Raw genomic sequence first — 16429 nt, forward strand, 5'->3', positions numbered from 1 at the left:
GCCGGAAAATACTGTGCCGATAAATAAACTGGAACAATAACCCACTCTATTCCACTTTGAAAAAATTTCAGGTCATTCCTGTCTATTTCAGGTGTTTCGGGACATTTTGGTAAATACCGGCCGAAATTCAAGATTTGGCCGGCATGAAGTTTGTGCTTAAAAAAAAAAAAAAAATATATATATATATATATTCTTAAAACCAAATCAAATTTGCATTCTGTACACTGAAAAACCTTAAAAGGAAAAATAAAATGAAAAGAAAATTAATGAACAAAGGTACTTGTACAGCTAAAAAAAAATCGTATTAAGAAATTTGAAACTCAAAACTTGAGAAGAGACACTGCCGCACTGGTACTAGTAAAAGACACAGAAGTTACGAATAATGAGGAAGGTAAAACGTAGATATAAAAGTGTAAATGAAGATGTAATAAAATTTAAAGCGTAGATGTAAAAGTGTCTGGGAACTGCTTATTTTGCTAAAACTGAAATTTTTTTACTGAAAATACTGTAGATAAAAGTAAAAGTTAGTTGAAATAGTACAGTGGGGTCCATGAATAGTATTAAAAAGTGCAGTAGGGCCCATAAATAGTAGAAAAATATGCTAAATAGTAGAAAAATATGCTAAATAGTAAAATAAGCTGACTAAAAATAATTTATCCAAACACACATGAAGCATGCATTTGGATTGAAATGAAAAATTAAAATTATTTTACTATTGAGCTTATTTTTGCTATTATTTATGGGCTCTACTGCACTTTTTGGTACTATTCATGGGTCTCACTATACTATTTCAACTAACTTTTACCTTTATCTACGGTACTTTCAGTAATAAGTTTTCACTTTCAGTAAAATAAGCGGTATCCAAACAGACCCGAAGTGTAGAAATAGAGCAGACAGAAGACATGTGTGGTTAAGAATAAACAAGAGAAAAAAATAAAAAATGAGAAGTAATATATGTCTAGTGAGGAAAAATAATAATAAAAGGTTGAAAATTGTGTTGTATTAGGCAATATGCTTAGTCAAGGAATCAAGCCACTACCTAGCTTTTAGTAGTTTTATTATAAATTTTTTGTTCCAAATTTTAGTTCAATTTTTTTTTTTTTTTTGAGTTTTTCCTTTTTGCTTGAAAAACCCCAATATATTGTTAAATTTCTCAAATTATAGACTAAAATTTAATTTTATTGGCATACAAAAAAATTTAGGGTGGTTCCAAATTTCTTTTAAAGGTAAATAAATATAAAATTTTAAATTATTATATATAAAAAAAAAAAAAAAAATTCCAAGCAGGATGGTCCTGGGACCACCCTAGCCATAATGTGGCGCCACCACTAGGCCCAAGCAGAATACAATAGAAAAGATCAACCATATACGGTAGTTTGGGATATTGAAAGAATCCCAGGAGCTGATGTAGCACTTCTTTGCAAGTATTTGAGTTGAGTTCAGTAGTTGTTTTTTTTTTTTTTTTTTGAAGCCGAGTTCAGTAGTTGTTACCTAGTCTTTAGCCTTAGGAATTCTAATGTCTCAGCTGAATAAAAACTAAGTTTAGTATAAATTTATGTTGTTGTTAAAGGTGACAATCAGTTGAATTACACTGCTCTTGACAATTATCTTTGGCCTTGTATCTCCATGCGTCCTTGACCATCACTAGCGCTAGTGATCTTCCTTTTCATACCACAGGTCTTCTCTTCAGTGGAAACATTAAGTATTCCATTACATCAATGGCAACCTTAATGTTTCTACTGAGGAGAAGACCACTGATGTATATGAATGAATTACTCACCCTTGTATTAGACTTTCTTTTTGAGAGAAAAGGGAAATTAATATTTGTTTGGTATTAGAGGTAATGGATGGCTTCCTTTTGTCCATGAAAGATTTTTACTAGTACTAGTGACTTGGGGTAGAGTATGAGAAGTGGGTGTTGGAGTTGATGACAACTTGTGTATTGCAAATTATGCCATGCCATACTTATCAGATGCTATAGCTCTAATATTAGCAAGGGATATAGACAAGTCTAGTGGTATTTATTTTTGTTTTTATTTATGTGCTACTCTTTTTCTATTTTATGTTTGTCTAACTGAAATTCTTGTAGAGTACTGGATACACAAAATAATATATGGGTCTACCTATATGTATGGTTGCTCTGCATTATCCAGATCAAAATGTTTTGGTTGATTAGGATGTAATCTGTGAACACCTGACTTGCTGCAACATTACCATGTTAGATTTGGCAAGCTATTGAATTAACTGAACTTTTATTTTTCCCCACTATTTAGCCTATTACATTTACTCTTCCAGTTCCTAGAATGTAGATGCCTTCTCCTCTTCCCCAGTTTTTGAAAATAGCAAAACATTACAGTAATAATGGCCGATATGAGTAGCAATAGCTTGGTAACTTTTATTACTTTTTGTGGTGTTTGTTGATAGCATCAAAATAATTTTGTAGTTCAGTATGGTTTATTTGGGAAAGTTGAAAGGGTCCCAACAGTTTGATAAAATTGTGTGGTCAGTAGTCATTGGACTTTGGTAGTGGAATAGATTTCTTGCAAAGAGAACAAGATCAAATAACAACAGTGCATAATCTACAATATCAAGATTACACATACTAATTAAAGTTTTTTTTTTTTTTTTGATGGAATCACACCCTAATTATCTCAAACAATTGTGTTGTACTGAGATCTGTCCAACTTACTTGGAGGGGATAAACATTAAACATTTGTAAAGATTAACTTTTTAATTTTAATTTTACATTTTGGATGATAAGCCTTAAGATTGTATATTAAACCCTTGATATAGTTTAGCAAAGAGTAAAGAAAATTCCATGATTTGATGGTGCTGGTAGTTTTGGATTTTTTTAGGTACCATCAATTACTCCTGAATGAATGCCTCCTCACCCGTCCAAGAGAGGGGGAAAAAAATTGTGGAGGTGGCTCTTGCAACAAAGCATCAAATTTCACTTATAGTTGGAAATAGAAGGATTTAATTATATACACAAGGTTTCTGGCCTTGCATTCTAGTTAGATTTCATCACTACGCCATCACTACAAAGCCTAAGTGATACTAGTTGAATTACAAAGCTCTTAATTGGTTAAGGTCTAATTAAGTATGTAAATGAGTTTATCAAAAAAAAAAAGTACGTAAATGGATTCAAGTTATTTTAACCGATAAATTTGTTTGAATAATCTATGGGTGATTAAATCCCACCTACATAAAATATAAATCAATTGTTATCTTAACATGATGGTAATAAATTGTATACGTATATTTCAAATTCTAATTAATTTGGATTTTTTTTTCTTTGGATACATGCACTCCAATGAACCTCACGCCTTTTTAATGAATACATGCACGAGTATTGAACATCACTCCAATTTTCTTTCTTACCTTATAAGCATAATTACTTGTCTCTTGCGTAAGCTTAAGAAGGAAAAATTGGTGTGCAATTGAAAAATAATCCATTCAAAGTTGTGAGTTTTAGCTAATTTAGGAAGGTGATATTACAATATCTTTGCAAATATAGAGAATTAATAGGAACAAAGAACGAGATAGTTATAGTTGTTGGGCTGGAATTTTTGAGCATATCATGTCTTAATGAATAATATTTTACAACTTAGATGTTGCGAAGCATATGAAAACATACCTTCAGGCCTATATAAATTTATGTGCAGCACCTATTTTAAACATTGCACCTAGTGAGTTCTAGAAAAGGAATTAAACTAGAAAGTGAAAATCATGGAGTACCCTTCTTTTTTGAAAATGTTCATCTTCATGATGAATGCTCAACTTATTCGAAACATTTTTGGTTATAAGGAGTTTTGTATCAAAGCTGATCAAAATCCTAAAAGAAGGTCTTTGTTTATGTTAGAGTATCAAGAAAGCTTTTTCTAACTTGGATCTCTCCTAAGCAACAGGGTAACCAATCATGTTTTTATTGTTAGTTATTAAAAATAATTTTGAATTCTTCTAGTAAAAATGTTAGTTCTTTGCTTTAAATTTGGTTTAATGTTGTTTCTTTCATCTACTGAATATTGTGTTTTCTTGAATGTGGCAGGAAGTACCATGTAATTTGTGTAGAAGCAAAATGAAATAAGCTATGGATTGCAGGAGTAATTCACATTAGCTATTGATATTAAAATGTATTTGGACTTTCTTGTGCTCTCTTTCTTATTAATTTTTATAATAATTATTCTATTAACGTTACATGGTATTTGGTTCCAGTAATTTTTTATTTTATTTTTTAATTTCATGTGATTTATATTGTGATGGTATGATTACGATTTTCGAAAGATATAATCTACAATCAAGGTCCATTTTTTTTTCTTTTTTAATTTTTAAAAGTCCCTTTATTTTAGACCCCCCAAACAAAAAAATCCATGTCCAGAACTAATTTCTCACGTAATATGTTGAATATGAACCAAGTTTATAAGGCTCCCTCAAACTGAATAGCTAAGCTAAGCCAATCTTATTTTTGAGATTTGTAACGGTTTGACAACATGAAGAAGACGTATTCAGTAAAAAAAGAAGAAGAAGAAGAAGAAGAAGAAGAGGAAATTCAAGGTTTAATATGAAGAATTAAACTTTTATTTTGAGAATCATATGAAAAACTAAACTGAGTTTGAGCATTCTATATATGACTTCAAATTTAAATTTGGACTTAAGTGCCAAGGATTGGCCGTGTGGCACTGACCATATATTAATTATGTTTATTTTGAACCTAAGCTTTATGAAAAAAAAAAAAAAAATTAAAGGTTTCAATTCTAGCTTGGTGTGAAATTTTTATAAACCATTTTCTAAAACCGGGTTTCTTTATGACCAAATAATGGAAGTGAAAATTGGTGATACGTATATGCGCTCTAAAGAATTGTATTGTATTCTAGCTGAAGATCAAAATAACAAGGTAGAATGCATTTTCAACACTTTGAGATGGCAAGCAAGACTATGATTATGAATACTCAGTAGAATTTTTAAATCCAGGACTTGAGAATGTTCCTTCCTATGAGCAAAGGCTGGGATAATAATAGTATTTATCAGAGTGTGTTTAAGCAAAATGCTCTAAGTTTGAGTCAAGTTAATATAAGCTTAAAGGCGCATTCGAGATCATTCACAAAGGCTAAACCCAATCTCATTTCACAATTTGTTGATTTTTCAAATTGAAAAGTTTGAGTGGTCTGTGACTTGATTCGGCTTGATAGGCTCCATAGAAAAATATAAGAATCCATTAAATTGGATTTGTTTGATTGTGTGTTCTTATGAGCATAAATGCATAATAGAATATATGCAGGCTTAAGAATGCTTAATAAAGAATGCCAATTTTGCAAAAAAGATGAATGATCTATTGGATAATTTTCAAAGAAGAATAGGGAATAGCTTCATCATCTTTAACCTTATGGCTCCAATTGGAAAATGCTTCATTCTTTAATCTTGTTAACTTTATTTTAGTTTGAGATGGATGCAAAAATTGCAAGTTGCAGCCTTCTGGGAAAAGAGAAAAGCTGATAATGTTCAATGCAAAACCTGCAGCCTTCTGCCTATATAGTTGTGTAAGTGTAAAATTTTCTTTAAAAAAGATTCCATAACTAATCTCCTTTATTCCAGAAAATTGAAGGAAAAAAGGGGAAAAGAAATGAAGGGCCTGCAGATTTTTGTCCACATTAAATTGTCATAGCAATTTATTTTGTTTGAAGATTAAATGAAAGAGGCAATAAAAAAAAAAGTGTAGCAAGGTAGGCTGCAATTTTTAATTTGAAACATTATTGATGAAGCAAAAATTCATCAATTGGACGATGACAGGTTGCTCTGCTACTCAATCTGCAAAGAAAGACTATGAATGGATAAAAAGGAAGAACACTGGTATGGTGTTGGCTAAAGACCCTCCAATTATCAAGTTGGAAAAAGGTAAAGAGATTCACTTGCTAAAATCAATAAGAGAGTTAAAAATGGCTAGTAGTTGTGGGTATCAAATTGTGTACATTTTCCTTCCCTATCGTGTTAGCTTTATAGCCCTCATATTTATTCTTGCAATGAACATTTGACGTTTGTCGTAAGTATTTGATTTTTACTGTCTTCAGCGGTTAATCATTGGTAAGGATCCTTATGTTACTTCTTAGTTGTCACCTACATTTAATGGCATTTATGACTTTGTCCATCTATCTTATGGACGACCGTTACAAATTTACACTCACCAATTATCATCCAATACTACGTTCACGATTGAACTGTCACCAAATTTTGATAAAGAGAGAGTGATCCATTCATAAATTAACTTCCTGTATACCATTCATCTGACAAGACAAAAAGATGTCTATGTGCTAATGTGCCTTACTTACATACTCAGTCATGGAGCCCCCAAAGACAAAATCATTATAAATCTAACTGTGCCTTCATCATTTCATAATTTCTTTACATAATTGAAATTTTGGATCACTCACACTATTTTAGTCATAGAGAAGCATGGCGCTTGAAATAAAGCAACCCAATATTGTATATCACAGTGCCAAAAAGCAAACTAAAGCTAACAAAGCTTCAAAAGGCAGCCGAATGAACTTTTTTAAAAACAAATAATTCTGCTCAAAAAGGAAAAGGAAAACCCATAGACAATTCAACCAGATTCCTCAACACTACATGTGAATAAAGTACCCCCACAATTCATACCCTTACACATTTTCTCAAGGACCTCAACTATCCAAGAAAACTATCATTTGCATCCCCACTAGATCACTACACTTAACAATCTTCCTCTTCCCCATACACAACTTTTTTTCATTTTTGGTTTTTCCTCTCACTTCTTCTTCCCAATCTTCACTCAAAGCAATGACTATACACATTTTCACCATCACCCTCTACCTCTTGATTCAAGCGCTAATAATCCCAATAGTAATTAGTTCAGCTATCCATGTTAACACATGTAGATCTTATTGTGGAAACATAACCATAGATTACCCATTTGCACTCCAATATGGCTGTGGCCATCCAGGCTTCAGAGACCTATTGTTTTGCATGAATGATGTCCTAATGTTCCACATTAGCTCTGGCTCTTACCGGGTCTTAGAAATAGACTATGCCTATCAAGCTCTCACACTTCATGACCCTCACTTGTCAACATGTGACAACATTGTGCTAGGAGGCAGAGGCAACGGCTTCGCGGTCGAGCCGTGGCGTGAACCATACATGAATCCAACTGCAGACAATGTGTTCATGCTAATAGGTTGCTCAGCTAGATCACCACTGTTCCAAGGTTTCCCAGGTAAGCACTTGCCATGTAGAAACGTTTCAGGCATGGGATGTGAAGAGTACTATGATTGTCCAGCATGGGACTTAGTGGGCCATAGAAAAGTGGGCTCAGGTTCTTATGGGTCTGGCCCACCTGAGTGTTGTGCTTTGGCATTTGAGGCAATCAAGTCCATTAATCTCACTAAGCTTGAGTGTGAAGGGTATAGTAGTGCTTATAGTTTAGCACCATTGAAAATGAATGGGCCTAATGGATGGTCTTATGGGATACGTGTGAAGTATTCAGTCCAAGAGAATGATGATTTTTGCCATGCGTGTGAGGCCACTGGTGGTACTTGTGGGTATGGTTCTGATGGGATTAGGCAAATGTGCATGTGTGGGAGCTTCAATTCCACATCAAATTGTGATTCAGGTTAGGCAATTTTTAAGGCTTTGATTTTCTTTCAACACCAACATCTTTCAACATCAAACTGCACATGTTGTCCATTACAAACACTAATTGTGTTTTGAAACTCGAATTTTTGAATCTGAATTTAGATTTTAAATCAATAGATTTAAAAAGTCATGATTTCAAATCCATTAATTTTAAATATCATTTCAAATCCAAGAATTTTAAAATGGTGGATTTGTCAAATTTAAATCCTTAACGTTTTTTAAAACCATTCAAACAAGATATTTGAATTTTAATAACTCAAATCCAAATTTACATGCCCAAATCCTACAATCCAAATGTATTCTTGAATCTCAATAGAATAATTATAATCAAGCTTTGCTTAGGTTAATGTTTTTGTGTTGGATGCAAGGTGAATGCGCCATGTATATGTTTATTTGTACATGTGGTTTGTCTAGCCAATGTCAGATACTCAAGCTCCGTTTGGATAGAGATGTTTGCGTCTGCATCTGGAGTAAAGTCACATTTTTGGCTTTTTTTTTTTTTTTTTTTTTAAACCAGCGTGTTATGCACTGTTCATTGACCATGAACAGTGTATTTAGGCTAAAGAACAGTGCTAAACAGTAAAAAAAATTATTTTTTTTATTGTTTTTAGCAAAATAAGCCGAATCTAAACGCACACTCAAAGTCACTGAAGGCAAAACCACTCATAATCATTATCAATCATATAAGTGTTTTAATCATGATCAGTTATCTTAGGGTTAATTTTATTGATTTAGTTCCTTTACTATTAATTGTCAAAATTTAGTCCCTTAACTATTAATTATGAGAATTTAGCACTTAAAATTTTCAAAATCAAGTTGATTCGACTTTACAGATTGTGGTTAAAAGTTATGGAAAATATAAATATTTTAAAATAAAGTCAATTTCAATTATTAATTCTATTAAATTTTAAATAGTTGAGATCCGATAATCACGTTGACTTGATTTTAAAAATTAAGAGAATTTTTTTTTTAGAGAGAAAAAAATTAAGAGATTGAATTGACAAAAATACTAGTAATAATTAAGGGATCAAAATATCAATTTGAAATTTTGTCTAATAATTGGATGATTAGATTATTAATTCTGTTAAAATTTAAATAGTTGAGATCCGATGATCTCGTTGACTTGATTTTAAAAATTACGAGATTGAATTGACAGAAATACTAATAATTAAGGGATCAGAATATCAAATTGAATTTTGTCTAACAATTGGATGATTAGATTAATAAAATATTAGTCTTTTATCTTCTCGTTGCATACTATATAGTATATATATAGTGGATATTCCTACTGAATTACTTGGTTATACTGAAGTATTGTATAACAATAAGTGATCTTTGCATTAATGTGCAGTCAAGTCTTCATCAAGTGGAAGAACTTGGTCTATGGTGGACGCATTAACAGGTAGCTTTTTAGATACATCTTTTCATATGTTACATTTTCCTTTTTATAAAATAAATAAATAAAAATAAAACAGTTAATTTAGCTGATTTTAATTGTCAAAATAGTACTATTATTGATGCAAGTGAGTCAAGTGACTATATAATAATCTTGATACCAAGAGTAAACATTTCTTATTATTTTCAATTGAAATATTTAAGATTAATCCCTTCTAACCATTCTCTCCATTTCTCATGAATATCACATACGTATGTCATCACGTACCATATAGATAAACTTTTTTTTTTCCTAAATTGCTGTAAATTTTGTAATATTTCAAACTTTACATATTAAAATAATTATTTGTTTTCTCTTTTTCTTTTATAGTTTTAATTTTACCAATCTAAATTTGATATATTTATTTGTAGGATTTTCTATGGGTATGCTAGTATGGATGACAGGCAATCAAATTTGAAGAGGTCCACCCAACATTACCATCTATTTATCTGTATCTCATGTAATTTTCTTGTTTTTTTTTTTTTTTTTTTTTTTTTTGAAAAAGGGGTGGGAAGGGGGGGGGGGGGGGACATGAGAGAAAGAGAGAGAGTTGATGTATGCTGAGAGCCTGAGTTCATGATCTGAGATTTTTGACATTATTTTGAAGTTCATGTTTATTTTTTTTTTTGGGTGAAAGAAGTCCATGTATTTCAGAGAAAGAGTGCAAGTACATAATCAAGATATTGGATTCTCCACAAAAAAAAAAAAGACTTTGTAAATATAAATTTTATATAAAGGGAAATTCTATTCATTGCATATCAAGGTCAAATGTACAGGCTTTCCATACCCAAAACAATGGCGCTGAAGAGAGTGACACCCTTGATAAAAATAAAATACTAAAATGCAAATGGCACATTTTAAGTTTGTCTGAAATTTATTTTAATTCTCTAAATTTAATTTCGTTCATATAAGTCCTCTAAGTTTTAAATTTATTAAATCCAAGTGTTTCGTCCAATTCCATTAAAAAATTTTCATTAAGTGTTCAATTAACTATGAAAAAATAATTGAAAAAAAAAATCTTACATAAAAATCTGTAAAATATTTGTATTAATTTTATACATTATTTCATAAGAGGAAAAAATATTTTAAAATGCAATTTCTTAACAAAATTGTACAAAAGACCTAAATGAACGGTGAATTTCATAATAAATTTAATTAATAAGATTTATTACCTGAAATGATAAGGTGTCATATGTATTTCTGCAGTACTATTAAAATAAGCGAAATGTTACTATTGGTTTAGAAAACTTTTTTATGGAAAAAAAAAATACTAACTTTTTTGATAAGTTTTTAAAATTTTATGAAAGTGGTATTTAAAGTTTTCTCAACACCACCCTTACAATTACTTGAAATTCGTCAAATCTTACACTACACACCCAAACAAACTTATAATATTCCTTTCATCTATTTTAATTAAAAGAAAATCTTATCCTCCTCCATAATTTGCATTGGCCTTTTGATCCTTCATATGGATAAGTTGTTGTGGAGATGATTGTAACAGCTTGCTACCTCTGACGATTTTGCTTTTGCTTTCAAACGTAGCAACTACTACAACCAACAGGCATCTAACAAAAGTCCAGCAAGCATCTAAAACATAATATGAAGTAATTTTAGAATATTTTTAGAAATGAAGTATTTATTTGGGTTTTTTTTTTTTTTAATCAAAATCAACATTAAGTTAAGTTATAACATACAAACATTCCTATTCTTTTACCTTTTTATCCTAATCCCCTAATTCCACCATGTGATCAGCTTCTGTGTAAATCGGCACATATGAACTCATTTTCTTTCTTCGCCTGGAATTTATCTTATTTCTTGGCCACATAACTTAAGGGTTCGTTTGGTTGGTGGGGTAAAAAAGTGGGAGGATAGAAAATGGTGAGAGGATAGAAAAAATTTTAATTTCTCTCATTTTTGTTTGGTTGGGAGTAAAAAAGTGGAGGAATTGAAAAAGTAAGTTTGTATAAATTTACTCATATACCCTTGTTAAAAAAGTATGGCTAATTGAAACAAAAAAGTGACAAACAACCAAAAAATAAAAAATAAAAAAAAGCAATCACCCAATTTATTAAAAAATAAAAATCATGTTCCAAAAAAAAAAAAAAGCATGTCCCAAAAAAAAATCATGTCTAGTTAAACCAAAAAAAAAATAAAAAAAAATAAAAGGAAGAAGAAAAAAATAAAACAACTATCACACCCACAGCATAGGAAATCAAAAAAAAAAATATATATATATATATATATATATAAAGAAGGCAACATCTAGGGAAAAAAAAAAAGAAAAAAAAAAAGGACGAGTTGCACATGGGCATTTTTGTCCATTAAGCAGCCTATTTTCTTCCTTCAGTTTTCTCTTCATTTTGGGGAGAAAACTTTTTGGTGGGCCCGGAGAAAAAACACTTGGGTCATACTATCTATTTTCCTTCCTCCCCACTCAACTAAACACACTCCAAAAAAGTTTTCATTCCTATTTTGCCTCAAAAGTTTTTCATTCACTCTATTTCACCTCCAAACAAACACATCGTATGAATCTAATCAAATTGAGAAAAAAAAAAAAAAGAAAAAAAAAAAAAAGCACACACACACACACAAAAACACAAAAATCTCAAAACCATTAACCATACAGATCTACATCTACCATTTACGTTATATGTCAACCCAACATAACAAGCGAAGAAATAAAATGAGATGACTCACCTAAGCAAGAAAGTAAGAGAGAGAAAGACTTGCTATTTTGGTTGATGAGAACAAGAGAGAAAAGAGATGGTGAGAGATGGAAAAAGTGAGTTTGTATAAATTTACTCATATACTCTTGTTAAAAAATGATGGCCATTTAAAACAAAAAAGTGACAAACAACCAAAAAAAAAGCAATCACCCAATTTATTAAAAAAAAAATCATGTCTAGTTAAACCAAAAAAAAAAAAAAAAAAGGAAGAAGAAGAAAAAAACAACTATCACACCCACAGGGCCACAGCATAGGAAATCCCCAAAAAAAAAAAAAAAAAAAAAAGGCAACATCTAGGAAAGGAAAAGAAAAAAAAAAAAAAAAAAAAAGGCAATGTGCCACTGCCCTGGAAAGCAAAGCAAAGCAAAAAAAAAAAAAAAAAAGGACAAATTGCCTATGTGCAACTGCACACATTTTTGTCCATTAAGGAACCTATTTTCTTCCTTTAATTTTCTCTTCATTTTGGAAAGAAAACTTTTTTGTGGGCCCAGAGAGAAAACACTTGGGTCCTATTATCTATTTTCTTTCCTCCCCACCCAACCAAACACACTCCAAAAAAGTTTTCCTTTCCGCTTTCTCTCAAAAGTTTTTCATCCATTCTATTTCACCTCCAAACAAACACACTGTATGAATCTAATCAAATTGAGAAAAAAAAAACACACACACAAAAATCTCAAAACAATTAACCATACAAATCTACCATTAACGTTATATGTCAACCCAACATAACAAGTGAAGAAATAAAATGAGATGACTCACCTAAGCAAGAAAGTAAGAAAGGGAAAGACTTGTTGTTTTGGCTGATGAGAATAGGAGAGAAAAGAGATGGTGAGAGATTTTAAATGCTGGTCTTAATAAATAGAGAAGTATTGTAGAATTGCAATGAATCCAAAAATTTTAGTATAAGATAAAGATTCATCACTTTTGTCACAATTATACATGTATAGACTATGAGTAGTGGATTTACATGAGAGAGAGAAACAACTTATCGAGAAACTATATATGACATTTTGTTTAAATTAAGCTAAACTTAGAGGATTAGCATTAGATCATGTAAAAATTTCTGTCTATTTTAGACATAAGAACTTAATTTCAACGTGTACACGGTGCGTGCAGCCAGTTTTGGGGGTCTATTTAGCACCACAACTCACCTATGGAGGGGTGAGAACTAGTCTACGCAAGATGCGGTGCAATATACCTGTTCAGTGCCATTACTTCGGTTAAAAAAAGTAGTCTAAATATTCAAAAAAAAACAAAACCCAAAACCACAAGGAACAACCCACGAATCATTCAACCCAAATAATCATTTAAAAAAAAAAGAAAAAGAAACAGACATATTCCTAATATTTCTCTAATACCCACAAAAAAATATCTTAAACCAAAATTCACAATCTTTCTAAAAAGCATAGAAACGAAAAACATAGTTGTTTGACATTAAGCATCAAATAAATTCACATACTTGGTAGCAAGGAGAATTGGAGAAGCATAGTAACCTATAGCCCTAAACACTAGGTATTGAGATTCAAAACCATCTTTAGAGAATTTTTGTGACAAAATGGAGAGAGGAGAAGGGGACACTTGGTGAACAGTGGTAGCAAGCAGCAACGAGGGGTAAAGGACGAGGAGTGAGAGAGTGATAGAGCGTGTGTCTGATATAATTTGAGAGAGCAAATATTTAACCTAGAATATAACGATGTCGTTCCTTTGTGTTTTTTTTTTTAATAAATTTTAAAATATGATGTTAAAACGACGTCACGCTGAACTTGATATTAAATTTAATGTTTAGTCCAAAACACCATCGTTTTAGTATCTATTTTTGTTTTTTTTTTTTTTAAAACCCAAACAATGTCGTTTTATCGCTATATATTAAGAAGATTCAGAAACTTAATTATGACTTCATAAAATATCAAAAATACCCCTAATCTAAATAGATAATCCTTATTCTTAAAAAGATTTTAAAAAAGGGGATTAAAATTGTAATTTAATAAAATTCAAAAAAAAAATACTAGAGAAACTTTTTCTTAATTGAATAATTTTAGTTTGTTTTTTGTAATTAGAATATGGAGCTTCTTGCTAGTACTACTGAGTACTGACATGATTTAAGTGGCAGACTCTAAGGCTATGTTTGTTTGGAGTGATTTTAGGGAGGATGGAAAATGAAGGAGAGAAAAGTGGAGAGAAAATGATATTTTTGGTTGTTTGGTTGAGGGTAGAAAAGAGGAGAGATTTTGGTGGGACCCACCAGTTTTCTCTCCTCCCTCTCCAAAACACTATCTCTCCAAATTGAAGAGAAAATGGTAGTGAATGTTGGACAAAATTGCCCACATTCTCTTTTTTTTATTACTATTTTTTTTTTTGGCAACCTCAACCTAGTGTAATAAATGTGGCTTGCCTACCATTTTTTTTTTCCGTTTTTTTTTCTTTGGGGTTTCACAGTTTCACTGGACGCTGATTTTTTTTTTTTTTTTTTTAATATGATGATGTGCATCAGTGCATGAATTCGTGATTCACCATAATACCATACAGTGATTTTTTTTTTTGAACGTTTTTTCTTTTTAAATTTTTAAATTTATTTCTTATATTTTATCATACATGAATTTTCATTTTTAATAAACTTTGGATGATTGCATTTTTTTTTTTTTTTTGTTGGTTGTTTGCCTTATTTTTTCTTAATTGAACATTATTTTTAATAAGGACATATAAGTAAATTTATACAAACTCCATTTTCTATCCTCCCATTTCTCTTTCCAACCAAATAAAAAAGTTTTTCATCCCTCCACTTTTCCACCCTTCCAACCAAACACAAATGAGGAAAACTAAAATCTTTTCTATCTTCCCACTTTTCCATCCTCTTTCCATTTTCTATTCTCCTACTTTTCCATCCTTCAAACCAAACAGACAATAAAGGGAAAGGCCAAAGAGGTAGAGATTTATGATTTATGATGCATTTGAGCTAAGGTAAAATATAGATACGGTAGAGATTCTTGGATGGATCTCACTCTGTTGTTGGAAGATTAATAGTAAAGTGAACACTTCTTGACTAACCACTACCTGTTATCAATTCTTGATTCATTTGTTTTAGTTTACTCTACATTTAAGTAAAGTGTTGAATCATTTGAGTTTTGCTTTCCTTCGTACCCCTACATCGAAGTCAATTATCATTTTTTTTTTTTGTTTTAATATATGTTGTAAAATTTATTATATCTTATAATTGTTGTCAATTTATATGATGAAGCCAATATAAAAAGTAGCATAATTGTACTAAGTGAAGCATATTTTCTTTGTCTTTTATGTCATTGCAGGTTTTGGTATGGACTATTGTGTTTAGCTTGTTTGCTATAGGGGCAAAGGACAATCATTTTTAAGAGCATTCGTATCAGCTCGTGCAAAAATTTCTGTCTATTTTAGCATAAGAATTTACCTTTTTTTTTTTTCTTTTTTTTTTTTTTTTTTTTTTTTACGTACTTGCTTTTCAAAACACCTCATATCAGATTATCTATTTTACACTATATTTCATTAAAATATAAATTAATAACAATTTTTGTAATATACAACTTAAATGTAGGAAGCATCTATGCTTTGATCTAAAGCATAGTGCAAAGGAATCAACTTAAGTTTATGTTGAATGAGTTCAAACTTCTAAGTATGATGATAACAATATAACATAAAATTGAAACCAACATGTATACTATTATGTAGTTTGGTGATCCTCTTAGTTTTGTAAATGACACCTCCCTATTCAGTATCTAAGATCTTTCCCTTTGGTCCTAAAGTTGAAATGGGCCATGAGATAGCATCTTCAATTTCCACTACACTTGGTCCTAGTTTGTTTGGCCAACAGTGGAATTTGTACGGATTATGCCCAACGCAAAAATTTAACATGAGTTGGTATTCGGCCTTCACGAATTCAGGAGCTGTGTAGATGGACTGGGTTTAGACTTTTGGGCCAACATTACCAACATGGTTTAAAACATGAGCAGATTAAGAATTGAGAAAAAGGATTGGTTATCGGTTTTTTTTTTTTTGTCTGAATGGAGTTTGACTATAGTTGCATTGGTGAAGTAATAATTAATTTAGTTAATATTTATTAATAATGCAAATAAATAAAATGGTAAAAAATAAAAAATAGAAGGATGAAAACCGTAATGAAAAGAATTCTGTCACTTTGTAAATGACAGAGGATATGAGAATGCAATTTGTAAATCTATTTAGTATTGACTTTGTAAACAAAATGATGAGTGCTAATGTAAGTTCTTTAAGATTTTCAAATTTTAAAGCATTTGATTTGCTAAAATCTTATAGTTACTAAAAATTTTCTCGTGCATCGCACGAATTAGCGACCAGTTTAGTTAATATTTATTTAATAATGTAAATAAATAACATGGTAAAAAATAAAAACCAACCTGAAGTTTGGGCTATTGATAAGTAACATTAAGATTTTTCATAAATATCTAATTTGTCCCTTAAGCATAATCGACACTTAGCTTTGTTTTATTTTCCCCCAAAAACCAATTTTTTCAAACACAAGGGAGTGTTTGAATAGCAAATGATAGATGGTAATAGTTAGAGATGGAGAAAGAAGTAGAGGACTTGGAGGCCCAAGAAAATT

General features: G+C 30.8%; 1 protein-coding gene across 1 annotated transcript; it reads left to right on the forward strand.

Moving 5' to 3' along the window:
- The first annotated feature begins 6606 nt into the window (after nt 1-6606).
- LOC126703041 (uncharacterized) lies at nt 6607-9850 on the forward strand. Its single transcript, XM_050401942.1, has 3 exons — nt 6607-7636; nt 9011-9061; nt 9466-9850. Exons 1-3 carry the CDS (start codon nt 6808-6810, stop codon nt 9510-9512), a joined length of 927 nt encoding a protein of 308 aa, XP_050257899.1. The 5' UTR covers nt 6607-6807; the 3' UTR covers nt 9513-9850.
- The last annotated feature ends 6579 nt before the right edge of the window (nt 9851-16429 follow it).

Source organism: Quercus robur, chromosome 10 (genome assembly GCF_932294415.1).
Source record: "Quercus robur chromosome 10, dhQueRobu3.1, whole genome shotgun sequence".
Classification (NCBI taxonomy): Eukaryota; Viridiplantae; Streptophyta; class Magnoliopsida; order Fagales; family Fagaceae; genus Quercus; species Quercus robur.